General features: G+C 42.1%; 1 protein-coding gene across 1 annotated transcript in view; it reads left to right on the forward strand.

The window, feature by feature from the left end:
- Nucleotides 1-25,474, forward strand: part of HRH2 (histamine receptor H2) — a 61,592-nt gene extending 36,118 nt beyond the window's left edge. Inside the window, exon 4 of the mRNA XM_054976368.1 lies at nt 24,211-25,474. Coding sequence (XP_054832343.1) covers nt 24,211-24,397 — 187 coding nt within the window. The 3' untranslated portion in view covers nt 24,398-25,474. The remainder of the gene's footprint in view (nt 1-24,210) is intronic.
- The last annotated feature ends 1,183 nt before the right edge of the window (nt 25,475-26,657 follow it).

Genomic DNA, 26,657 nt, shown 5'->3' on the forward strand with positions numbered 1-26,657 from the left:
GCACGAGAACCAGGAAATTGTGCCAGGAAGATGCTGTCCTTGCAGGAGCTTTGCGTGATGTACCGGAGCCGGTAAAACATGTGAAAATGGGCTGTTACTTCTCAACAACACCCCACCATATTCGCAAAAGCCAGCGTAGTGTAGTGATCAGAGTTTCAAGATGTGATCTGGGAGACTCAGATTCAAATCACCACTTTGCTGTGGAAACTCACTGGATACTTTTGATCCAGTTATACACTATATCCTAATCTACCTCTCAGGGTTGCTGTGATGTTAATATGGAGGCAAAGAGAATGATGTAAGCTGCGTTGGGCTCCCCATTGTGGAGAAAGACAGTATATAAATGAAGTAAATAAATAATAGAGATAATAAATTTATAGTTATAGATTAATGTACAGATGAAGATGGGGTCAATAAAAAGTATGTTGTTTAGTGGATATGAAGGAGAGAAGGACATAGGGAAAGGTGATTATATGGAGGCTGCCAGGAGGAGGGAAAGAGGAAATGGTGTCAGGAAGGGGATACATGGGGAAAGTGAAATACTCCCAGCAAGTCCTTGCAGGTTCTCCACCATGCATCTGGGCCCAGCTCAGCTGACACCATGCAGCTGGGCCACTGGGCAGAGGCTGCCGGGGAGGAGAAAAGGGAAAGGGGAAGACAGGGGGGCATACAACGATGAGTGGAAAGGACAGAAGGAAGCAGGAAATGGGGAGAGGCTGTGTGGGGAAGGAAGGGAAAGAAAACATGGTGGGAGAAGGGAAAATGAGATGCCTCCTAAAAGTCCTCATGGGTCCCCACTGGTTTCATTTAATTCCATTCCAGAACACTTGGTTGACTGTTTATACCAAAGGCAGGTTTCTGGTATTGGCCAGAAGAAAAGACATCAATGTCACTGCATGCTAAACTACTTAGATGATATGATTTAGAGGTGGTGCCCTTTGTTTCTAATGACCATGATCATAGCATGGGGATTAGGGATGTGCAGTTCTATATTTCTGGTTTTAAAATATTCCTGAAAAATATCTTACTAGTATTTACCATGGAATCAGTATCTATATCCAAAATTCTCGGATATACCAGTATTCCGATCCTGATTATTCCCAAAACTATTCAGAAATAACCATGACCATCATTTTAAAGGTCACAGCAGTTTGGTTTTCTTGATTTGGAAGCTTCCCAGGCAAAACAGTGAGGGAGGGAGGAGAGTCTCACAGTTAAATGCCATTGCAAGTTAAGGGGAGTGCTACTGTCTGTCCAGTCATGGCAATTCTCTCATATCCCACAGAAATGTTCTGGCTGCAGGCAGCTTCAGCACAAGATTTTTTGGAGTGTGTACTTTTCTGTCTGTACTTTACTTCTGCTGCCTGCTGCAAGGTTGATTCTGCTGGAATTCTCTGGTTTGGCATTGGCTCAATTGGGCTTTGTTGGTTCTATTTTCATGGGGAGTCTGTTGGTCAGTGGTTGCTCTTATGTGTCTAAAGTTTCTCTGCCCTGGAGAAAGCATTGGATTTTTCCCCAATAGGAAAGCTCGGGGGACCTTGTAGAATTGGACTCCTTGACCCAATCCTCTTGAAACTCTGCAGAACTTTAGTAAACAGGTAGCCCTCGCTCTGCTGTAATTTTGGTGTCATTTGCTTCTAAACAGCCACACCAGACTCCCCCCATAGCAAATAATTGATCCAGTTAATTTCATAATCCCAAACAAAACCCAAATCTGAATACCAAATCAGTATGGGAGGACCCAAATAAAAGGAATAACAATAACTATGGCTTCCTAATACCCTGATCCAAAAAATACCGGGTTTTGTTATTTTGTACACACCTCTAATAAAAGTTGCTAAGTGGTAACATAGAATGAGTGGCCAGATTGCTACAGATTCTGAGAGGGATGGTGTTGCTATAGGAAGGAACCATGCTGGTCTACCACCTATGTGATCTTGAGGTTACATTACATTAACAAATCAACAGAATGGCCTCATATTGGTGAGATAACATAGGAACAGGAATTAAAGTGGACCTCTTAATTCCACCAGTCCAAAGGCAAATGAATATCCAGCATGCAGTCGGCTTCTTCTCTTTAAAAATCAGTTACTGTGTCTGCTTAACTAACAAAGGGAACTTGACTTTTGAAAGTTTATACCATGGAAATCTTGTTGGTCTTTAAGGTGCTACTGGATTCGAATCTGTATCTGCTTTTATGTGTATGTGTCATAAAGTCGCAACTTATTTATGGGCTGTCAAGGCAAACGGGAAGCATAAATGGTTTGGAAGTGCCTTCCTCTGCAAAGTCTTCCTTGGTGGTCACCCATCCAACTACCAACCCAGTTTGGTTCTGAGATCTGATGGAATTGGGCTATAACATGCCGCCTTCCCTCCTCAATATCTGCTTAACCATTATTAAAATGAGAATTCATGTTCAATCTGACAGCAATTTTTTTCATCATTCTTGGAAGCAATGCAAAGCATTTAGTGGTGTAATTCTTTTTTCATGAAAAAGCTAAGCACGTGGAGGCATGGAAATTAATTCAACCAATCCCCTGGAAAAGTGCCACTGCATCTCAAAGCTTGAGCCTCCTGTTGTAGATCATTGTTACTTTCAGTTCCATAATGATGCAAATTTGTGCTGGAATGAGTAGAGAATTTACTCATTAGTTCTTGGTGAGAGCAATTGTATGAAAACACCACAAGCCTTCTAACTGAGGTTAAATGACCATATGGAAGTAAGCAAGGACCAACAAAATTTAAGGAGTCAGGAAAGCAGCATGAGAAGGAGCTGGTGAAGGCTTCAGATGCAGAAGACACCCCTGTCCTACATTGGCTCCACTTTTATAAAATAGAAGGCCTTTAGACAGGTGACTGGGGCTAGGAGAAGAATGCAGTACATTTTTATTGCTTCCTACAAGCAATTCTACCTCCTTCCATGCACTAATCTGATCCCAGAACTACAGCTTGATAAGCAGTGCAAAACTTTCCAGCCTGGAAGATAGCACATATTTTTGCTTCCATGGTTCCAGGAAGTGCAAACAAAGGATTGATTCTTTGACTTTATCATATGGCTGACGCTAGTATTAAATTGTGAACTAGAAGGATCTGTCAGCTGTGATGGTACAGTCTTGTTTGGGAGGCGCAGTGGAGACTGGTTTTGCCCTCACCCATGTGCTACGCTAGAAGTTATAATGGCACAGATTTGTGACATAAATGTTTCAGATAGTCAGAGTTTTTCAAGTTTAGCTTTGGAAACTGGAAGAACATTTGGTTTATAATGTTTCACTTTTGCAAACTGTGACAAGGGTGAATGGAAAATGTGAGGGGAAAGGACTTCTTCTTTTGTTTCCTGTACAAGATTCTCACTTGAAACGTTAGATTGTTTTTGTATGACAATCTGTTCAGTAGTTCAGCCATCCACTGCTTGTAACAGTATCTGTAGTGGAAGAGAGGTTTTTAATAAAAAGATGCTTTTTAGGCATTTAACAGATTCATAAGTGCCAGAATGCATACATTATAGTTTATTGTACCAATCACCTTAAGTATTAGTGCACAACATTGCTACTTCTCCCTACCATCCATTCATACACACATTTTAGAAACAGAGAACTGAAATTCAATGTATACCATTAAATATCAGCAATGTTTTGATACGAGTGTAAAGGGCATTTCAGTGAGTCTTTTACTGATTAAATAACTAATATGCTGAATGCAAAATGAAGTATTTACACTAATGGAATACAAACAAGGTAATTTACTCACAGCTGGATGTAGGTGCATATAATTCAGATCCTCCTTTCCCTTGCAGATATCAAAATATGTCAAGTAAAAGCTCTGTATAAGCAACGGACCTGCAATGACTTCAGGAGGAAATCTCATTTCCCCGTCCACCATTAGTTCCTCTTTTCCTTCCCTGAAAGCCCCCATAACTTCTGTCTTTTTCCTGCCTCCTTCTCTCCTTCCCACCCATCAGCCAACCTCCCATTGGCAGTCCAGCAACCAACAGGAGATTATTTTTTAAAAAATTGCTGTCAGTGATGGTGTGACATCACTTCTTGGAAAACTTGGAAGTGATAGCATGCCTCTCTAAGAATGGGTAGAAACTTTATGGTAAGAATTTCCTGCAGCTCCTAAAGAAGTGTGACATCATTTCTAGGATTTCTGAGAAGTGACATCATGTCATTGCTCATGGCCATCTCCCCATTCTCCATCCCACCCAGTCTCCCACTGGTTGCAAGGCCTGGCAACCCTAAACCTCCTCCCCGTGCTATTTTCTCTTTCCCGTCTTCTGGCAACTTTTCCCTGTTTCCTTTTTTCCTTCCCTCCCACCAATCAACCTATCTTTTATCTCCCCACCCCCTCATCTTGAGCTACATTTTTTATTTACTTCACTTATACTCCACCTTTCTCCACAACAGAGACACAAAGCAGTTTACATCATTCTCCTCTCAATCCATTTTACCTTCACAACAAGTCTGTGAGGTACATTAAGCTGAGAATGTGTGCCTGGTACAAGATCATCCATGCAGAATGGGTATTCAAACCTAGGTCTCTCAGATCCTAGTCTGAAACTCTAACCACTATACCACACTGGCTTTCATGCAGTGGCAGCTGTTGAACAGTAACAAGCAGCATGGCCTGGATGAACCATGTAAGATGTGTGGTATCAAGTCACCCAGTGGTTGCTGGTAGGTCTGCCCCTAACGAGTCCTCCCTCAAAGACCAAAACAGCCCTGGGAACAGCTTTGTCCTCGTTCCCTGCCTTTTACTAACAGAAATGAAGACTTGACAGCTGGCAATATTGTGGCTACCTAGCAACCCCAACAACTGTCAATGAGAGGACGTACTTTTCTTAAAACTACAGGTACTGCTTGTATTATTGGGGGTCTATATATTAGATTTCAGATTTTTCTGCAAATTTGGACCTTTTCCTGTTTTATAGAAAGATTTGTCTTATCTGTTCATGGTTCCAGTCTCTGGATTTAAGAATCCACAGATGTGGCTATGTTGAGAATTAAACATATAGATATTTTCGCCACATAGAGGATAGAACTGCCTATGTCTAACCAGGGGAGGATCAGCTTAGATATAACAAGCCATTTTAGGGTTCAGAATTATCTGGCATTGTTTCTGAAAGCGGAAGAATTAGGAATTCTTAGTTATTTGTGTGTCCCCCTTTTATTTCCCCTTTTTATTTCTGAATTTTCTAAAGAGTACCGTGCCTTTATATTTCAGTGATGAGCACATGCATGTTGATAAAACCATGTAAAAAAAAGCAAACTTTATGTTACTGTATATATAGCTGTCATGATTTTTTCATGTGACATTTCAGCAAAGCACAAGGACACACCTGTACATCAGTATGAACTGAAGCAATTAAAAGCTATGACAAACTGCACAGAAATGATCTGATCTCAAAAATAATTCTAGAAATTATCCTATTTATATTAAAAATGAAGAGTAACATGCACTACAGAGAGAAATTTCAGGACAGTAAAGAATAAAATCAGCACAATCCACTCATCTCTTTTCCCATCTTGAACATGTTTGGATATGTACAGTATGGTTTTTAAAAAATGGAGGTAGTGATAAAATAGAATCTTTGTGTTTGTGCAAGCAATTGTAAGATAAAATGAGGTGAATGTACAATCTGATAATTATACAGCAGTAAAGATTTGGTAGTTTTTGTCAATGGATGAAAGTTCTTCCCTTGCTTCGTTCCTATTATCCCCACCAGAAGCATGCACACAGTGTGCTTGCCTGAGTCGCCTGCCAGCGGCAGGCGACTGCCAAGCAGTTTGCCACCTCCCGCTGATCGCAAGTGATCGGCAGGCAAAGGGGAGATTGCCCTGGGAGATTGCCCTCTACCGGTGAGCAACTGGAAACCATAAGAGAACCTGCTGGCAGAGTAGATAATACTGAGTTAGATTGATCAGTGATTTGACTTGGTGTAAAGCATATGAATTTGAAACCAGGAGATACACAATAAGATCCAATAGTCCAGCTGTGTATAGCCAATTGAAAATGACAATGTTGGTAACCATTGTATTACTTTGCTTGCTGGTACTGAATAGTTGTATACCATGCACTTCAAAAATATCCATCCCCCACATGCCTCTTATCCTGTCGGCTCTCTGACCTGCATCCCTTGCCACTATTTATTGCTAGTCATATATTTCTACCCCGTCTAACATACAGGAAGCATGGTTCCTGGACTGGTGTAGCTTGTAATGATTATGCTATTTAACCCTTTGTTGATTATTTTTAAAGGCAATATTAATTAATTGTTCCCATCACAATCTATTTGGACAGATTTCTGGAGTGGGGAAATTCCTTGTAACTCTTATTTAAAAATTTAAATGTGTGACGGTCCAAAAAAGTTCCATTCACTGGTGAATTCAGTGCAGTGGAACAATGTTGATCACACTAACACCATTTAAATGAAAGCGCCTGCCTGCCTGCTAGTGCAAGCTGCATATTTCTGCAAATCTAGCCCATTATCTACCTTAGGATATTCTGTTTCCACTTTATAAGGCAATCCTTCAATCTGAACCCCTTGTGACAGAAGTTTCCTTTGTCTGAAATAATATAGAAGGGACTCCAGGATATTGCAAAATAAAGAAGACATGGAGAGATTTAGGGGACTCTGAATGTCCTGAATAGTTTAATGAGCCACAGAGAATGGGAGAAATAACTCATGGACAGAAGTGAAAATCAAGCCAATTCATAATAGAAACAGAAGACTGTTAGTCACTTACTGATGTTAGCCAAATTTCTTTAGACCGTTTCTTCCTTGATTAGTTGTTAATTATCTGACTTGATTACACATTTGTTTATCTGCATTCTTTGAGAGAGAAGATGGAACTAACCTCTCTCATCATCCTTTATGTATAACCACCTAATCCAATCCATCCCTTACACAGAGAATCACACCTAATTTATCACGAGGCCTCTCTGTTTCTAATTTTTCCCTCTGTCACGCCACACACACATTTTCTGTAATTTTTCTGATAAATATGAGAAAAATATTTTCTTTTTCCCCATTGCATCAGAAGTAGTAGTCTCAGATTCACAACAGCTCATGCTGGAATATATGCTGTTAGTCTTTAAAGTGTCACTGTGTTTCTGTTTTATTACACTGATAATAGCAAAGATAATACGTTACCAGGGTCTGTTACCTAGAAATCTTTCAGTAGTGTAGTTTTTAGTGGACTTAGAATAACTCAGTCATAAATTAAATCATTGTTAAGCTTTAAATTCCAAAGTAAATGAGTGTTGCTTGATTCCAAATAATCACATCTAGAACACACAATCCAGAGTACACTTCACTTTTAACAAAAATGCTCCCCTCTATTTTACAATGAAGTTACATGCTTAGATCTTGCAAGGCCTTTGCTAGACTCACAAGTACACATGACCATGAATGGGAAAAAATGAACAAGCTGTTCGTTGTTCATTGCCATCCACGAACAACAAACAATGAACAGTAACGAACATGACCCTGTTCACAAACATGTTCGTTGTTCGTGGCCCCTTAAAGATCCCTTTAAACTATCAGCTGGCAGGTGGCAGGGGGAATTTCCCCCTGCCACCTGCCAGCTGATAGTTTAAAGGGCCCTTTCCTGCCATGTGCAAGGGGCAGGGCCCTTTAAACACTCCACAAACTGACCTTCCCAATGTCTAATACACACCAAATTTGCAGGAGACATAGTCCTCACTGTCCTCCGAAGACCCCCCAAGTTTCAGAGCGATTGCACCCCAGGAAAGGCATAATCCATGGGTCCTTCCCTTTGTTGCCATTTTCTCTTCACAGTGGCAAAAACGGGACTCTCTGCTGGAAGTACTTTGAAGGGTTAAAGCCAGAAGGAAAGCCAGGAGTTCAGACAGAGTTCAGTCCCTGCCATTGCTAGGGGAATTGCTTGAAAGGCCCCAGACTGTCTGGCTTGACAAACGGCTGACGAAGGCAATGAACGAGGCTTGCAACGACCACTTGTTCGTTTAGAATGGAGCCTCACGAATGGCTTGTTCGCAAACAGACGAACGGGCTGTTCATGGGGTTTTTCTGTTCGTAATGCTGTTCATGCCCATGTCTACTCACAAGTCACAACCAGGCTGTTGTCAATGTAAATTGATGGCTCCATGTGGGTAATCTATTTGTATTTATCTTCTGCTCCTTCAAGGATTGCAGCCTGGTTTTTCCATCCTCCAGTTTATATACATTCCAGCTGCTACAATTTCTTCATAGGCAGTAATGTCAAAAAGTGTGCCATCATCACAGGACTCTCATGAGCTGCACATCATCCATGTACATGTGGCAGCTCACATAAACAGAGCTTCTACATGCATAAAAGCCAGACTGTGGACACTGGTGGTTAGCCCCGTGTGTACCTGAGATGAATGTGCAAGGGAATTATGTGAGTACGAGCCTTTTTTTTCCCCAGTATGGATCATTAAGGATACAGGACTCACATGAATGGTCTTAAGAACATCCACAATCAGATTCCAAAGAAAGACAAATGAGAAAGTTGCAGTCAAACATACATACCTGATCCCTTTCAGATACACTGACTTATTTGCATATTAAGCTTTGAATCAGCAAGCCATGGCCAAAACCAATTCCCTTTCTGCGATTAATTTCAGATCCGCTTTAACTAATCTAGACTTTCCACCAAAATTTTGCATCTACTTTGTTGATGTTGTTTTTACTGCATACTCCCAAACATCACTTAGGGCCAAGCTAGATGAGACAGCAACTATCCTGTTTGTTAAAACAAGATCTGCCACTAATTCCATACAATACAGGGGTGAGGGGTAAAGCAAAGTATGGACAAGTGGGAACAGATGCTGAAGCAACCACCTGTCTGCACTTTTCAACCTGCAGTAATCCCAATGGAAGAAGAAGTGGTTTCTGGGTGAAAAGTACAAGCAGGGAGATTGTTCAGCTTTCCCCTCCTTCCAGTCCACACTGTACTTTCTGTTCCCCCATTCATTTTTCATACATAGGGCAGGACAGAAACTGGACTGTCTGAAACAAATTAGACTGTCTGACACAGTCATATTCTGTTTCTCCCTCAAGGTGATCTGCAGATTGCTGCTTTGGGTTGTCAGATGTGAGAAAAAAAACATTCATTTTCTCTGTACAAGTAACTACATTACCTGTTGCAAATGAGGCTGTTTAGAGGTATAATTCTGGTTTTCCTCATGTGTTCATCTCAAATGCAGAACTAGGAGAATATAAACCAGAGCTCATGGAACAACATTTGTCATTGTGTAGCGGAAGTGCAGAAGAATAATAGCCTGAAGCATATATATCCTAAACACTTAGTTGGCTTTTGTCACTGACCTTTCTCTGCTTCTCTCTGTCTCATTCCCCTTCTCTCCCTCCCTCCCTCCCTTTTAACTCTTTCAGCTCCGGACTCTTCCCCTAAACTGCAGGCAGGCCAGGCTGTCAACAGTGGTGACATAATTCTGACTGTCATCTTCCAAAATTCATTGCACATAGAAGGACACAGTTAGATTTTCTGTGGGGAAAACTTAAAAGCAGGGACATTTAGGTGAGTACCTGGGATCTGCTACCTAGAAAAGGTTAAAAACTTTTGTGTAGTCCAATGGAATTTCATCCCTTCTATGGCTAATAGAAATTCCTGGATTCACATTGACTACTTATTCCTTGATACAATTCTGGTAGCTGTCTGATATCTCCACCCCAAGAAAAACTGCATGCTGGATTTCTGCATGTCACAGAGCCTCTATTCCTACCATCACCACTCCAAAGATATCTAGTCTGCCAAAGAAAGGGTTACAGAGCTGTCTTACTTGTGGCCAAGTTTGAGGAAGATCACAGCAGAAAAGAAACTTGCAAGAAAAACAGAGCCCTGGCCCAATTAGTGTCTACCCGGGCTAAGGGTTATTGAATCATGTCTCTGTGTTCTTCTCATGTTGGATTCACCCCCCCCCAAAAAAACCCAATTGCTAGAAATGTTAACCCAGCAAAGTTCCTTGATCTTTTCACTAGCTCCCTAGTGGTACCACTAGCTCCCTAGTGGTAGTAGTTCTTTGGTCATATGACAAGAACCAATGCCCATCTTCTCCAAAGCATCCAACATTAGTCAAATGAGAGAGAATATTTTAGGACACAAAGAGAGAAACAAGACACTGTACAGGAGCATGGGTTTCCCCTCAGAAAGCAAATATGGGTCAAAACATTTGCTGGAGAAAATCAGCTGGCTCTGCTTACCAATTCTCCCCTGCAAATACTCTCCCTGCTCATTTTAAAGAATTTTTCCAAGGGTGAGCTCTGAAACCAGAAGTAACTGTAGCAAGAACAAAAGCACCAATCCCATCTGTCTGGTCTTGTAAGAAGTGCCCTGTGTCTCTGCGTTCATAATATATTAGCAAGTACAGTGCAGGATTAGGAGCAGCAGAGGACAATTTAGAGAGGATGCTTAGAAATCTGGGAATGGACCTCCATCAGCTTTTCCACAATTCTTTGGTGGAACATGGCAACTTCATAAATTTTGAAAGCTACATACATAGGTTTTTTATTTTTTTATGTTCATGCCGCAAAGAAGCAATCCTAAAGGTCCAGACCCACCAACACAGGGACAGGCTGGAAAGGTGGATCAAAACTGTTAAATGCTTGAATTAAAAAAGGTAAAGGTGCAAGCACCGAGTCATTACTGACCCATGAGGGGACGTCGCATCACGACGTTTTCTTGGCAGACTTTTTTTATGGGGTGGTTTGCCATTGCCTTCCCTAGTCATCTACACTTTACCCCCAGGAAACTGGGTACTCATTTTACCGACCTCGGAAGGATGGAAGGCTGAGTCAACCTTGAGCCGGCTACCTGAACTTGGCTTCCTCCGGGATCGAACTCAGGTCGTGAGCTGAGCTTGGACTGCAGCTTACCACTTTGTACCACGGGGTTGAATTAGTAGTGCTTGAATTAGTAGTGCTGATTTTGACATTCCCAGTTCTTTCTTTGCTGAATGGAGTGGAACATAGAAAAGGGATCCTGGGTCTCATTGTCAAGGAGAAATTTTATCACCCTGCTTCAGTGTTCAGAGTGTTATTGATTAGCGCAGCATGTAACTGACTGACAGATCTGCTCCCTCGGTTTTATGTACTTTGTCTTCCTGTGATAGTCCTTGCCGTCTTCTGTGTGCAAAGGGCAAAACAGCAAGACTATCAGGGCAATCCTGAGCAAAATTATACCCTTTTAAATTCACTGAAGTCAATAGGCTTAAAGGGTGTGACTCTGCTTAGGATTGCACTGCATGTCTTGAGAAAATATATATTGTTTTCTCATGGTAAGCTTGCAAGGAAGAAACCTTGCTGTGAAATTCCAGCCAAGCAATTGCTTTCTATTGACTTCAGAATTGTCCTTGCCAGCATTGCTATTCTTCTTTATTGCTTTGCCAACTCCTGTGGGTGTTGTTTGGCTGTTCTACAGCCATCCCAGAGGTGGTGAATTTCAGCAGCTGCCTTTTTAAATGTTATGTCATTTATAACATTTCTGTATAAGTCCATTTTCACAGTCCAGAAAGGCAGATGGCTTCCATTTTTAGCAACAAGTCCCAGTACAGTCAGAATTGCATTGTTATCTGCCCTCCTGCATGTTTATAATCCATAATAATGATGGAAAATGAGTCATAAGAAGCAAGTCAGACTTTCAGACTTTAATGGAGTTCTTATTTACAGTGGGCACGGCTTAGCAAGGTAAGGTCAGACTCACCTCTGCATACCGTCCCACGACCCTCTCCTGCTGATAACATGCTCCGTCTGCTTTGCCTCTGCTTTATTGACTGTGCCACAAAGAAAACAATGGAGGTCACCTGGCTGCCAGAAGCCAGATACAATTGTTGTTCTGGCTCCATACTGGGCACTCATAACCTTGCACAAGATCATATATTTGCAGTGTATGTGGGGGATGGAGACTTAACCCTCCCTGCCTGCTGCTTTTGATGGATTTACTTCCCAGCACCACTTAAAACAAGCCTGCAGAGGAAGCCGCAATCAACCTACCTCTTCAGGCTTGAAGTGAGGTTTCATTGCAAGTATCACTTGGCTCTAGGGTATTGATGTGACAGCCGGTGACCCTTAAGTGCATTCATCAGAGGCCTAAAAGTGTCAGGATGGCAATGGCATTTGAAAGATGATTTAGATTAAAGATGAAGGCCAGGCATGCCCAAAGGAAGAAAGCAAAGTGCCTCCATGCATTGCAAAGCTGCTTAATGAGCATGTGAGGAAGCGTGCCATGGACACCTGCCTCCCTGGAGCACACTCTGATCTGAAGCCAACACCATTAACACCCCGATTGATACAAGTAACCAACCTTTCATATCAACAAAACGACCAGACAAGAACTCAAGAGTTCAGCTGACATCTAGCTCCAAATAATCCTCATCTTGAGTTCTCTGTATTATTTTTGTCCTGGGAAGGAAACCTGTTGACACACTGTGATTTCCGTCAGTATATCCACCCTCTTGACAGGAAAGAGGTGAACTAAATAGTACAAGATCAATCTAACTTCACATCAACATGCTGACCGCATAGGATTACCATTTGCCAGCTCGTGGAAGGTGAACTCCCATCCCATCCTTGATCACTAGCCCTCGATCAATTGAGCCATCACAGAAAAAGATGGGGGGGGGGGATGTCACAGATGCTGTGACACCATTTTTGAATTCAGAAGTGACGTTAAAGCAACTGCAATGCTCTATGGTCCTTACCAGAGAGACTTGGGAAATTCCTCAAGTGTTGTGGGAGGTGATGTTCTTGTATAGAGGTTCAACCCCTGACTACCATTTCTAAGCGCTGAACACAGCCACTCAGAACCCCTAGCAGCCCTCTGGAGGGTTGAGGTCCCCTAATCTGTATGAGACCGTCCCAGTCTCGGGGTTCATTCTGGGAGAACTTGCACACAAGTGGTCAGAAACTTTAGGAAAAGGCCACCACAATTTGGGAGTCACAGCAGCTACATCTGGAATCTCAATGTGGAGGCGTTACTTTATTCAGTATCTCAACCTGAGCATCTACCTTCTCCAGTCTCAGCAGCAGCTCCATCTGCTCCTGAGGCATTCAGGTAGAGGCCTCAGGGCTTGAACTAGACCCAAACCTGTTACAGATGAATAGTCTCAACTAAAATTCTACCTGGTGAGCTTTACGTGTGTAGCTTCCCTTGTGTTTGTGATGCAGCCACCACGAGCCTCTCCAAAGAACAGCCCCTAGACTTTAATCAAATTTGGGACTGGGCCAAAATCAAAAGTCTCTTTCTGTAAAGTCAAGGAGATGCACAGATACAGTTTAACCATGTTGCTAATATAGCTCTGCTTAGAAGCCTTACAGGTACTGCACCTCTACAAGCAACAAACAGGAATTTCCACATCTCCAACTGAGAATGCAAGAACAGTGTACCCCACACAGGTAAGCAGGAGATTCCTGCTTCAAACTGCGACTGCTGGCAATGCTTGCTCCCCCACACAACATTTACCTGCTGCATATTTGCTCAATAGCTCTCCCATCCTCAACAGCGCCTAGCATGTCTCTCACATAGGGTAAGTGTGTACAGTGCAAAAAGGGGTGGGGGCTCACTGCAGTGTGGTATCATACTGGTGTAACCTCCTAGAGACTGGAGACACAGAGACCCCAACTACATTTCTGGAGGATTGCCAGCTACACCATTTCAACCATTGTGCCTGCTAAGCAAATAACCATGATGCCTTTTTCCTTACAGAATCAGAAACCCATGGAACAGCCCAACAACTGCTAATTGATGACAAAGGCCATTTTCACATGTCTTACTGGCTCCGCTACATCATGCAAAGCTCCTGCAAGGACAGCGTCTTCCTGACGCAATTTCCCAGTTCTCGCACGAAATTGCACCAAGAAGCTGCTGTCCTTGAGGGAGCTTTGCGTGACTTACTGGAGCCGGTAAGACGTGTGAACATGGCCAAAGTTCCAATGCAACACATTGAACAAGTGAATTCTCCTCTGGGATCCACCATCTGAGCATCTACCTTCAGGGAAAAGTTTTAAGAAATGGAAGAGCACCTTGTGTAGGGTGCCTCAGCTCATTTGCTGTTTTATTCTACTGTTTAAAGTTGCTCAGTGTTGTCTTCATATTTCTTTTGATTCTATGCAGCTAGACTTCCTACAGGATTAGAAGCCAGGATGAACCCTATTCATAACGCAGTGGCAACCATCTGCTGATATTACAGCACAGCCAATGGCTGCAATGACCAGTTTGCATCTACAGCTCTTCTGTGGGGTTGCCAGCTCTTTTGTTATAGCTTGGGTTCCATTTCATTGCAAGCTACAGACATTTGTTTGGCCAACATAGTCATAGTCATCATGGGCATGCAGTGACAGAGACAGCTCTACCTGTGATTCTGAGATCTGTCAGTGCCACTTTCAAAGGCACAGGTGGCTTGCTAGGTTGAGGGAGTTGGCAACCTACTTAATCTGACTCACTGTCATCAGGAATCCATTCTTAATACTGTTCAATAAATGTGTGGATTGTTTCATATTGATGTCTCTCTATTGGTCTATGGGGTACCCAATCAGCATGAGCAGCCCATCTTCAGTGATAGGTTTCATTGGTACAGCACATCAGATGTTAGCTACTGCAGGAGTAGTAGCTACAGAGTTTGACCTGGGGAACTCAAGGCACAGAAAACTTTTCTCTGTAGTCTTTCCTGACCAGATGTAGATACAAGGGGCACTGGAGGGCTCAAAGTGGTCCATGATATGCTCTGCAGCATGTCATGTGTCAGTTCTAGTCACTCTTCCTTCTTCAGTTTTGTTGCTGTTGGGTAGCTGACTGACATGCCTTTTGTGGAGGAGCAGTTGGGTGTTCCTGTGTTACTGTCCTGGGCCGTCGTCACACGGGCTTTTATTTAGCGCTAAAATGGCGCTATTTCCCGGCAAACACCCACCTTATTCCAACACTGTAGCGATTTTCTCTCTTCTGCTTTGTGCTTGATAGTCGCGTTATTTTGTGCCTCAGTGTGAATGCCTCACATCGATGTATTTCGCCTCGCAACGTCCTATGCCCTCCCTTCAATCCCAGAATCCATTTCTTCCTGCGACTCCCCTTTTTTTATTTTATTATGTCCTTATAACGCCATAACGACATAACACAATGCAAACTTTCTGCTGAAGTAAAAATGACTCAATCACCATGGCAGAGTCTTCAGCGATGGGGATCACATCAGACAGGGAGTTTTCTACGGGCAAAGGGCTATTTATATAATTTCAAAGTTGGAAAAACAAAAGGGTCGTAATGTTTTGCTCTAACAGAATGTTTATATGATGTTATTCCGTTATAGCGGAATTAAACGCCAGAAAAATAAAAAAAATGGGGGGGAGCTGCTTCTGCGCGGTTAGAGAGAACAGAACAGAGTGCTTCGGTGTGGACGGCTGGTGGCGCGAAGAGCCGTTAGGTGACCCAAAGAAACGTTACTGTGCCGATAACAGGTAGGACGCTATATGCTGTAAATTTAACGGAAGAGATGCCCGTGTGACGACGGCCCTGGTGCTTTTTTGCGCCTTGCTGCCCCTCAGAGTATTATTTTCCCTGGATCTTGAACCATTGCTTTGGAGAAGCCATGGCATGCCTGTGGAGGTTCTCTCTGCCAAGAGAGCTGTGGAGGTTTCTGTGGAGGTTCTCTCTGCCAAGAGAGCCAAGAGAGCTGAAGATGTGTCTGGGTAACATCATTACGTGGCCATGCTTCTTCCCCGGTATGTTTACCTGTCAAGAGTATGCACTGGATCCAGGATAAATTGGCAATTTCTACCAATTCCCCTTTCCAATTGCAGATCCCCTCATTTTGTTCCTCAGCATTTCTCCTTGCACATGAGTAGCATGGAGATCAGTGGGAGCAGGCAGGCAGGCAAGTTCCTTTCTTCTGATGGAAAATTTAGTTTGGATCCAACTCTATATATGTACAACAAAATTTTTAATCTCCCCTCCCCATCTGCAGGGTTCCATGGAGTATACCAGCTGCGGTGCTCAAACTAGACATGTCACAGTCCTGTCTAGAGTAAAGGGTGCTGCTTTTTCTCTTTTGCTGTGCTCTGCATGTGAGTGGGGGTGTGAGGGTGTCATAGCAGCATACCAATATCAGCATGCATTGGCTGGCTGTTTCCATATATGGCTGACATGGGGCATTGTCAGCATGCCATTTCATGATTGGGGTGGGGGGTGGATTCCAGTGCAGCTGGTGTGTTGACAGCTCCTTGAAGTTGAGTCTTTTTATAATATATGTTCCTTGGGTTCCATAAGAACTAGCTAGCTACCTTGGAGTCATTCATTTATAAGCTGCAGCAGCCTTAGGATTGTCTGCATATAGAGGCTTCTTCTGCTCTTATAAGAGCATGACATGCACTCAAACTTGTTCCCACATTCTGCCTCCTTCTTTGATGGGCTGTCAATGGCAAGATAGAATGGTCTTGGCTTCCTATTTATTAACATTTCATTTCTGTGTTGGATCTTTCTACTAGTTTCCACATTTGGAACAGAAGACACAGAGTGTGCACATACTTGTGTGTTTTCCATTTTCATATGCCATTTCCTTCTCTCTGCTAGACTATAGAGATGCCTCATTTTTTCCTGCGAGTTTGACAGTCAAACTTACCATGCTCAGTAGTTGTAAAATGTAGTAAGTCATTCCCAAGATCAGATTGCGAGCTAGTTTGCAGCTGCACAGCAGCTTTGTTGCTTGCTAGCTGTATTAAGGTGGCCTGGTGACTTATGTTTTGTGCAAGCACAGTATACTACTGTTATGTTGCCTGTGCACATGGATCTTGCCTTTGTTCTTGCCTTTGTTCTTGCACAGTTATCAACTGTATATGTGCATTTAACCAACCAATAGTTTCACATGTAAATTAAACATTATTTTGAGATTTTGAAAACAATAAATAGAATTTGAAAAAATATCTATTTTTCACTGTTGGCATGGCAACCACCAAACAAGCAGTGGGAACTAGGGTAGAACAATAGGTCAGGCACCTTTAAAAAGTGATGTAGGCAGGGTTAAGAATCTCAACAACTAACATTATGGGAAAATACCACTTCCATGGTCCTTTGCAAAACTGTGCAGGAGAAAAATCCTACTGAATTACTTGTATCAGTTGCTGCAACTATCAAAAATCTTTAATTCGGGACAAGAAAAGTAAGATTTACTTTAAAAATAATACATTGTCCAAGAAATTTGTGATACATTTATATTTGATTGCACCAAAGCTGTATGAGACAACATTCATGCCCCAAACCCAACATGCTTGCCTGTATGCATGCTGTGTTCAGTAAGAAGTCACTCAGCCAACGTTGATAAGTGGTTCTATAATATCTCAATACTATCATTGAGAAATCAGTGCAAGATCATGAGTGGTGATCAGGATGCAAATGAAACTCAAGGGGGTCTGAGCATCACTGCTCTCCCCCCTCTCTTTTTTGCCCTCAAGTCATAGCCAAATTATAGTAACCCCATAGTGTTTTCAAGGCAAGAGACATTCATGGTAGTTTGCCATTGCCTGTCTCCACCTAGCAACCATAGGCTTCCTTGGTGGTCTCCCATCCAAGTAATAACCAAGGATGACCCTGCTTAGATTCTAAAATCTAATGAGACTGGGCTCGCCTTGGCTGTAGATGTAATATGTCACCTACTACAACTTTTTAGGATGCATTTGAATGTATTTTTAATTAAAACCCGATCAGTATAGTAATTAAACTATGACCTATCTAACTCATTCCAGTACTTTGTTTTCATGGCTCATTGCTTTTACCCTAATTATCCTATAGTGATTTGCACATTGTTTTCTTTCAGGTAGTTAATCCGTGAGTTTCTAGACCAGGAAAAGGAGCTGATTGGTGCAATAAAGCACAGGGAGACACTCACATCATACTGGAAGTTCTAACATCAGTTCAAAATATTTTAATTGCACATTTAGAATAGAGTATGTGCATATTTTCTGGTACTTTCCTATACTATCATGTATAAAGCTGAAAAAAGAATAGTAGTTCAATGTGAACCCTGCCAAAATGGACTCTTCAAAGGTGTCTAATTCTTTGTCTATAAATATCTCCTGGTACCATCCCAATCATGAAACTTAAGAGACAAGAGAATTTAACATTATATTTGGCCATCTTTCTAAAGATACTTTTGCACCTTTAAAACCTTAGGACATTTACAGTGTGATCTTATTCCGTAATTTACATCCACTGAGTAGCATATTCCATAGCCTTCATATGCCGGCAGAACAAAATGCTAAAGATGTGTAAAATAATATGCAATCATTGTGAGAACCTTGAACAAGTAAAAGGGTACCTTAACACCAATGGGAGCCTACCACTACACAGAGAAAAACTGGGTAGTGAGGGGTTTAGTGTGGAAGGAATGAAACAGTCAGAATCTCATGCTTACTAATGATTGGTCATATTCCTGACAGTGTTACGCTTACAAAAGAGGTGGTTTAAATTTAAATAATTCCATTGAAGTCAGTGGTGAGCTCTTCCTTGTCCCTCTTCAATCCAATGTCGCAAAAATGAAAAAAAAATCTGTTAAACTCAGGACCCAGTCATAGCAGAGCACCAATAGTATATAATGTTCAGCTTGAGATCACAGATTGCAAATATCAAGATGTGGAGTCTAGATTACTCTGTCTCTACATCCACAGAACTATAGAAGCATGCAAGTGCACCCTTCTTATGAGGAAACTCTGAAGAGTCTGAAACTTTTCATTTTAGAAAAGATACAAATAAGGGACATGATAGAGGTTTATTCAGTTATGTATGCTGTAGAGAGGGTAGACCAAAAGAACTTTTTCTCCTTCTCCCCAAATACTAGGCATCAGGTAAAGCAGATGGGTAGTACATTCAGGACAGACAAAAGGAAAGACTTCTTTACACAATGATTAAGATGCGGAATTCACTTCCAGATGATGTAGTGATTAACACAGGCATAGAGATTAGACTGATTCTTGGAGAATAAGTCTATCAGTGGCTACTAGCCCTGGTGACTGAAGGGAACTTCCACATTCAGAGGCAGTAAACCTCTGAATACCAGGGGGCAACTTCAGGGAAAAGGCCTCAGATTCTATCTCCTTTTGTTGGCCCTTCTTATGTTCTTATGAAGACCAAAAAAATTGCTAATACTCATATTTTTAGCACCCAATAGATATTTTGGGGCTTCAGAAACCAACAATTGCCAGGATTTCCAACTCTGCTGCCACAATTGGAGCTGCAAGGCAAGGCTCAAAGGTATGTAGAAGAGGGAAACTCTCCAGATGTCCCTGGCATTTCCCCCATTCATATCCCCAAGCTACCAGGAAAAGAGATGGGTGTAGCTCTCAGTCATAACCACGAAGTGTCTCCCATTCTTCCATCCGTGCAATGAGAGGAAATGGTGTACACACTTAATAGCTCTCAAATACTAATATCAACATGTCTCATAAAGAGGATACAGAGTTATTATATACTGTACCAAAAGGTGTTTCTGTTAGCCGCTATTCTATAATGCAGCTTTTCCAACCCAACAATCATTGTTAATGATGAACATCTAATATATTTTACCTGTTACCACTGCTGGCCAAATACTCATGTCCCATTTTTCTTGCAGGATTGTAGCCAGGACACATGAAACAGAACAATAATAAATGCATTCCAATGTAATACCCTACATTTGATGGGTGAGTAGACTGTATTTGCCAACCAGTGAAGTTTACAGCTGTAGACATCAGGGGATTATCAGTGAGAGAGTGTAGAATGGGACTGGGCAGGTGCAGTGGAAGAACATCCAAATGGTAACATCCTTTCTCAAGCTCTCAACCTCCTCAGCTCCTAATAACACTTGGACTCAGGAACTATACATTAAAACTACAACCCATTATTTATCACTATCCCTATGTCTCTCTTGTCTCACCACAGGCAACAAGGTAGCCATCCAACATTTGCCACATCACCTGGTACTTCTTTGTTTCTCATTGAGCTTTCTCAGACACATGGGCCCTGCAACAACAAAAAGAATGGTTTAACCATCCTATTCTTCTGCATTGTTCTACCACTGCTGCTGTAAAATAAAATCTGTGACTGTTTGAACTGTGTTTCTGATCTCATGATAGTACTCTGCTGATATGAAACTCCTGTCCGTTGGTTACCTACTTCAAATGTCTTTGCAGCAGAACTCACATTGAAAAGGGGAAAGCAGATTTTCTATTCCACATCCCATTTGGAAGACTCAGTGTTTGCCTTTTTCCCACAACCTTGCCATTGGACCAACAGGGACCAGTAGGGAGGAACCAATTGCTCACTGTTCCCCAATCTCCCCCACCCCACCCCCACCTTGCTAGTTACTACTGTTAGGATCTCCCAAGTAGGAGAGTTGCATGAAGCTGAGGGTGGAGTATGGCAGATGGATTACAAGGTCTGATAGAAAATAATCATCAACTACTGGCAATAAATTAAATGATTACAAGGGAGATCTGGCAGGATGGAAAGGGGACTGGACGAAAAATGAAAAGCATCCTGAGACATAGATTCATAATACAGTTACCTGAATGAGGTTATATGTCTATGTGATGGTACTCTGACTATCATACGATGTGATCTCGGGTGTAGATGGATCGCTTTTTGCTAGCCCACTGTCCTGGGACACTGTAGCTAGTATTTAAACTTTGGGCTTCTGGCTGTGCCTGCCATATTCTACTTAGCTAAAGCTAGGCATTGAACCTGTTCAGTATTTGGCTATATGGCTTGGATTCAGGGATGAGGCACAGGGCAAGAGCAAGAGAAAGACAAAACCTCTGAAAAAACCCATGAGCCTGTTGTTTCCTTTCCTATTTAAAATTATTGTAATTGGTGGGGCATTCAATAGGTAGGCATTGCCAATGTAGAAACCACATTTACATCTTCCTGACATGGTAGAGCTGAAAGCTTTCCCACTGACCTGCTGGCCATATGCTGCCTCCTAAGAGCTTGTTGCTGTAGTCTACATTTTCACTTGCCCATGTGGCTATCTTCCCTTACCCTTCAAAATACTTTTTCCATTCATAGATGCATGTTTTTGTTGTGTTTCTAATACAGCGTCTGTGGAATCCTTGATCCCATAGCTGGACTCAGGTCCTTAACTGAAGCCCTGTGACCTGTGAGTTCTACATAGGTGCCTTAGCCCTTCCTTTCCACGTGACCCTATGTTTCTCTTCCTTCCCACCAGCAAAGGGTGTTATTCACAGGTTGCATTACACTACCAGGGTATTCAAATCCTTGTTTAATGGGAGCCTTGGAGCTTGTCCCTGCAGGTATCAGTGGCTGCCATCCTAACCAATAGGCCAGAGCCACAAATGGTGTCTCATTGTGTAGGTTGTGTATGCTTTTCCTAGTAATATGCTTATGACTGACTGGAAGTATAGACCAAGTAGAGTGAAGTCATCTTAACGCTACAGCCATTGCATTGTTCTGCTTTATACATAGGTAAGGTGGGAGTACTGGAAAGTGAAATTGATTGGTGGCTGATAGTAGAATTCTCTAGGACACTGTAGGAATTATTTCGTGTTTCTGTTGGGTGTTTTCTTCTATAAGTATTGTGCTATCAACTTTGCTTTTGAGAGTGCATTGGGTCATGACAGTGTAATGGCAGTGTTAGCTCTGGTGTTATGGTCACTCAGCATAAAATGGCTATAGGATCACTTACCATGCTAACCACATATCCTACTATATAAAAAGCAAGCCGTATTGGTGACAACTCACTTTTTATCCCCACGCCTGCACACTCTGGCTTGCACCAATACAGCTTGCTTAGGAAAGGGTAGGGAAGACCAGTGCTCCTGTGCTCTGCACCAGCCCAATTTCCACTCATTTGAGACCAAATTGGGCCACCCATTTGAGACCAAATTGGGCCATTACAGAACACAGGAATGCTGCCAGGACAGTGTGATGGGCCTTAGAGTGCTCCTACGCTCTGCACTAGCCCAATTTTTGCCCCAAATGGGCCTGATTTGGCCTCAAATGGGAGTGCAGGAGTGCTGCTGGAGCAGCACCATGAGCCCTGGAATGCTCCTATGTGCCACACCGGCCCCATTTCCACCCATTTGAGGCTAAATTAGGCCACTGCAGAGTGCAGGAATGCTTCTGGGGGTGGCACAATAGGCCCTGGAGTGCACTGCACTGGCCCAATTTCTGCCTGTTTGAAGCTGGATCAGGGCCATTTGGGGCCAAAATTGACCCTCTGTGGCATTCAGGAGCACTCCAGGGCCCGTCGTCCCATTTGAGCAATATTACTGCGCTCTGCAGCAGGCTGATTTTGGCCCCAAACAGGCCTGATTCAGCCTCAAATGGGCCAAAATTGGCCCACTGCTAAGTTAGGGAGTGCTGATGGAGCAGCACCATGAGTAGAGATGGGCACGAACAGAAAGAAAAATGAACCTGATGTTCATTGTTCATTGCCATCCGCGAACAGGGACTCACGAAGAGCCATGAACATGGCCCTGTTCACGAACATGTTCGTGGTTGGCTGTTCATGGGGGCCAGCAGGCTCTCCTCCAGCCATCATCCAAGTCAAGAACTCTACTGCACCACTCCCAGAAACCTGACCTGAGCAGGCACCAGGAAAGGTACCAATAATAAATAATAGCTTGGTCCAGAGCCTGACAGCAGCCCTGGAACTTGAAGGGGTAGATCGCTCCCGCACCACTCCCAAAAACCTTACCTGAGCAGGCATCAGGAAAGGTACCAATAATAAATAATAGCTTGGTCCAGAGCCTGGCAGCAGCCCTGGAACTTGAAGGGGTAGATCGCTATCCCACCACACACAAAGAAAATTCAAGCTCCAATGCACTCTATCAAAATGCCAACAGCAACTTTCTCTCCCTCTCCACTGTCTGCAAACTAAGCCAGAGCTGGGAGCCCCCCTCCCCGCTGCTCTTTGCTCCCTTGTAACAAATTTGGAGCTCCACACTTGAAAGGAAGACCTGCCTATCAAGCTAAATTGGGTTAGATTGGGGTTTCCAGGGCAACAGCAGGAGTTCAGACAGAGTCCAGACAATCCCTGCCTGAGTTGCCATGGGAATTGATTGCAGGTGCCAGAATGTCTGGCTTGACCAACAGCAATGAACAGCAATGAACAGCAATGACCAAGGCTTGCAACGACCACCTGTTCATTTAGAATGTGGCCTCACGAACAGCTTGTTCACAAACTGCAGATTGGGCTGTTTGTGGCTTTTTTTTGGTTCATATTGCTGTTCGTGCCCATCTCTAGCCATGAGTCCTGATGTGCTCCTGCGCTTGGCAGCAGGCCATTTTCTAGAGCCTGTTTGTTTTTTCAAATGGGCTTGTTTGCAAGTTATGATGAATAATGAGGATATTGAAGAAAGCGATATCCTGCTTCACAAATATCTTGGCTATTTTAAAACTTCATCAGTTCAAGCCCTTTATTATAAAGGACACAACAGGGAGCCTTCACTTCTGCATTTGGTAGTGTTTTGAGTGTTTTTATTTCTTCCACTCCTGTTACAATGTTGTTGCTTCTTTGCTTGGGAATCCAGGTAACCTTGTTATTTCTGATTATTTGTCTTCATTTTCATTCCTAAATTCTACTTTTGCTTTTGTTTGTTTATTTGGCCACATTCTAAGGTTTGATGCTGTCTCCATTTCAAAACCTCTAATGGATTTATGATAACATTTTAATAAAGTTTCAATTTAGATCTGCAGCTTCCTTCATATTTCTGAGTTTAGTCATCTAAATGAACTTTGGTAATCTTCCCCAACCACAACATTTGCATTCTTTTGATCTCCACAGTTATGCAACAAATCAGTAAGGAAGGAATTAATTGTTTTTATCCTGGCAATAATGCACAGTGTGTAGACTGGCATCAAACATCATAATAGTCTCTGACTCTCAGAATTTCATAGCACACAAAGGCTGTCAAAAGTCAAAACAGATTTATCATGTATTCCCACTGTCACAACAGTAGTTACTCAACAGTTTTCCAATACCAAATTATGTTTCATAGAAAAAGAAAATCACTGAATAATTAGAAAGAAAATCCATGCATTTTAAAATTTACATTCTTTTAACTAGTTTTGCTTTTGGTGTAATACCATCACAGAGCCTGCCTTGCACTATAAAGCAGATCCTTATAAAGAGGTCACTGGGAAAACATGGGAAGGAAGATTAAAACTATTTTATTATAGTAAACTTGTGTGATAATCATTTGTATTCTCTCTCCAGGCACCCCAATCCACCATGTGATGCATCATCTTCCACTATCCTGTCATCTTTTCGAAGTCTGTGGTTGGCCAAGTTCCTTCCCAAGAGGAATGTGTGGATCCCAGTGTTTGATGGGCCAGTGACAAATTCTCAGAAAACAGGGCACTCTTCTACACCCCACACAGTTATCTACTGGGTCTTTTCCTGAGTCAGAACCTGCTTGTTTGTGAAGACAAATATAGAGCATGATGACCCAACATGGCTTAAAAATGGCTTGGAGATTGTTGCATTTGGTCCATCAATCCAGTTTGTTCATGGTTATGTGCTAGGGAGCTTTTAAGCAAGGAAATGGATTTCACCATAGCACCCCTGGATGTAATATATAGTGTGCTCACACATGTGCAGATGCACACACACAAACAAACAAGAACATGGAGATTAGTGACTGCATGTAGTATAGTGGTGTGTATGCAATCAGGAGGCAAAACTTCATTGACTTCCTTGTCAATTGTTCAAGGTTCTCCTACTCCAGATCCAACTAGATGAAAGGCAGTGGCTTCTCTGGAGTCTGTGGGACACTCTGCCTTCCTTATAAGAGCTCTAAGATGATTTTGGGCCTTCATACTCCCACCTAGTGCAATTTCAGAATCTTTCCTTGTATGTCTCATTTTTCGTAGCATAATGTGCTTGTTCATTTATCCCGAGCCCTCACTTCCTACTCCTAGCCCTAATGTACAGGCATCAGAGAAGATGATAACACATCATTTGTCATATATGATTCAAATGAGAGAGAGAGAGAGAGATGTGGAATACCAAAGCAATAGAGAGAAAATGAGGGTGGGTTTGGAGGGTTTGCTCTTTTTGCCTGCCCATGATGACCCATTGGTTGTATCTGTTGTCTTCTGCCCTGTTAGAGCACAAGCCAGGTATCTCTATAATGTCCTTCCTGACAGTATTCAGTCATATATTTCATTTTTAATAATGTGTGGTTAGAAATCTTCTGCTAAAGCACATTTCATAAAAATGGAGCATTTTGAAATTTTAATACATTTTAGCTTCCAAACATAAATAATGTTTGGATTCTAATGATCAAAACATTGGTCATTAGCATATTTCAGTTCAAAAACATCACTGGGAAAAATCATAGCACTTCTTTGCAGAAAAATGTTGCGTCTCATTGACCCATTTTTTGTTTTATGCCGGTTTAACTTGCAGTTTACAGTTCAATAATAGACTTTGGCTGTGTTCATATTTGAAAGTCTTGTGGTTTGGTTTGGTTTTTGTAGAGAGGGGGGGTTACAAAAAAAGTTGATGTACAATAAGATGCCATTTTCAAAGTGTTATTTTTTTTCCTACTAAAATTTTCAATGGTGCTGTTTTAACATGTGCTGAGGACTAGACAATTTGAGAAGATAGATTTTAAAAAATGAAAAATTGATAGTTTATTTGTCCAAAGCCACAACACATGGGTAGAAATGTATATATTGTGCACATGTGCAGAATGCATTTTGTTTCCCACTGAGTTGCCAAAGGAAACAAGCATGTTTCACAGAATATGGTACAAAGTTTTCATCAGCCCCCAAGATGTTCCTTGATTTTCCACATAGGCTATGTTCAAAGATTTGAATCAATGTGCAGAGGATGGGGAACAGAGTTAAAGGAAATTATCTGCCCTGCCACAACCTCTACATATGTACAAATAGAGTCTGTCAGTCAACTCACTAGGAGATATGGAATCTTTTTAAAAGAGTCTTTTCTCTGGGGAAAGGCTGTGACTCAGTGGTAGACACCTGCTTGGAATGCAAAAGGTCCAAGTTTGAGTCCCCAGCATCTCAAGTTAAAAGATCAGGAAGCAGGTGATCTGAAAGACCATTGCCTGAGACTGCCAGTTTGAGTAGTTTGAGCAGTTGAGCAGTTTGAGTAGTTTGACTGCCAGTTTGAGCAGTTTGACTGACCTTGATGGACCAAGGGTCTGATTCAGTATAACACAGCTTCATGTACTCATGTACTGGATATCAGGTTAAACTTGAAATCTGTTTCCAGTTTTAGAAGTTGCAGCTAGTAGTCATTGATACTGGTTCAAATGTTCCATTATCCGATGGCACTGGAATAAGGTGTGCTATTGCTAGCCCTGTTGCCTACTCCTATGGTTTGAGAATACAAGCATTTTGTTTGCCAGCCATAGCTGGACCTCATCTCATGAGAAACTTATCTATCTTTTATAATAGAAACAAGAATTTTCACAGGTAGAGGAGAGGCTGTAATAAAGAGGACACATCATGTTTCAACATACCATAGATTTAACTAGTTGTTGTGTTTTGTAATCCAGTTTTATGTACATTTTATTTGGAAGAAGGGTCCCTAGAGACACTTATTCTGAAGAAGGTGCATTAGGATTGCAGTTTTAGTATAATTTCCTATGTCCTACTGCAACCCATAATAAATGTCACCTTACTAATCTGTGGGTA

The sequence above is a fragment of the Eublepharis macularius genome, chromosome 4 (assembly GCF_028583425.1).
Source record: "Eublepharis macularius isolate TG4126 chromosome 4, MPM_Emac_v1.0, whole genome shotgun sequence".
NCBI lineage: Eukaryota > Metazoa > Chordata > Lepidosauria > Squamata > Eublepharidae > Eublepharis > Eublepharis macularius.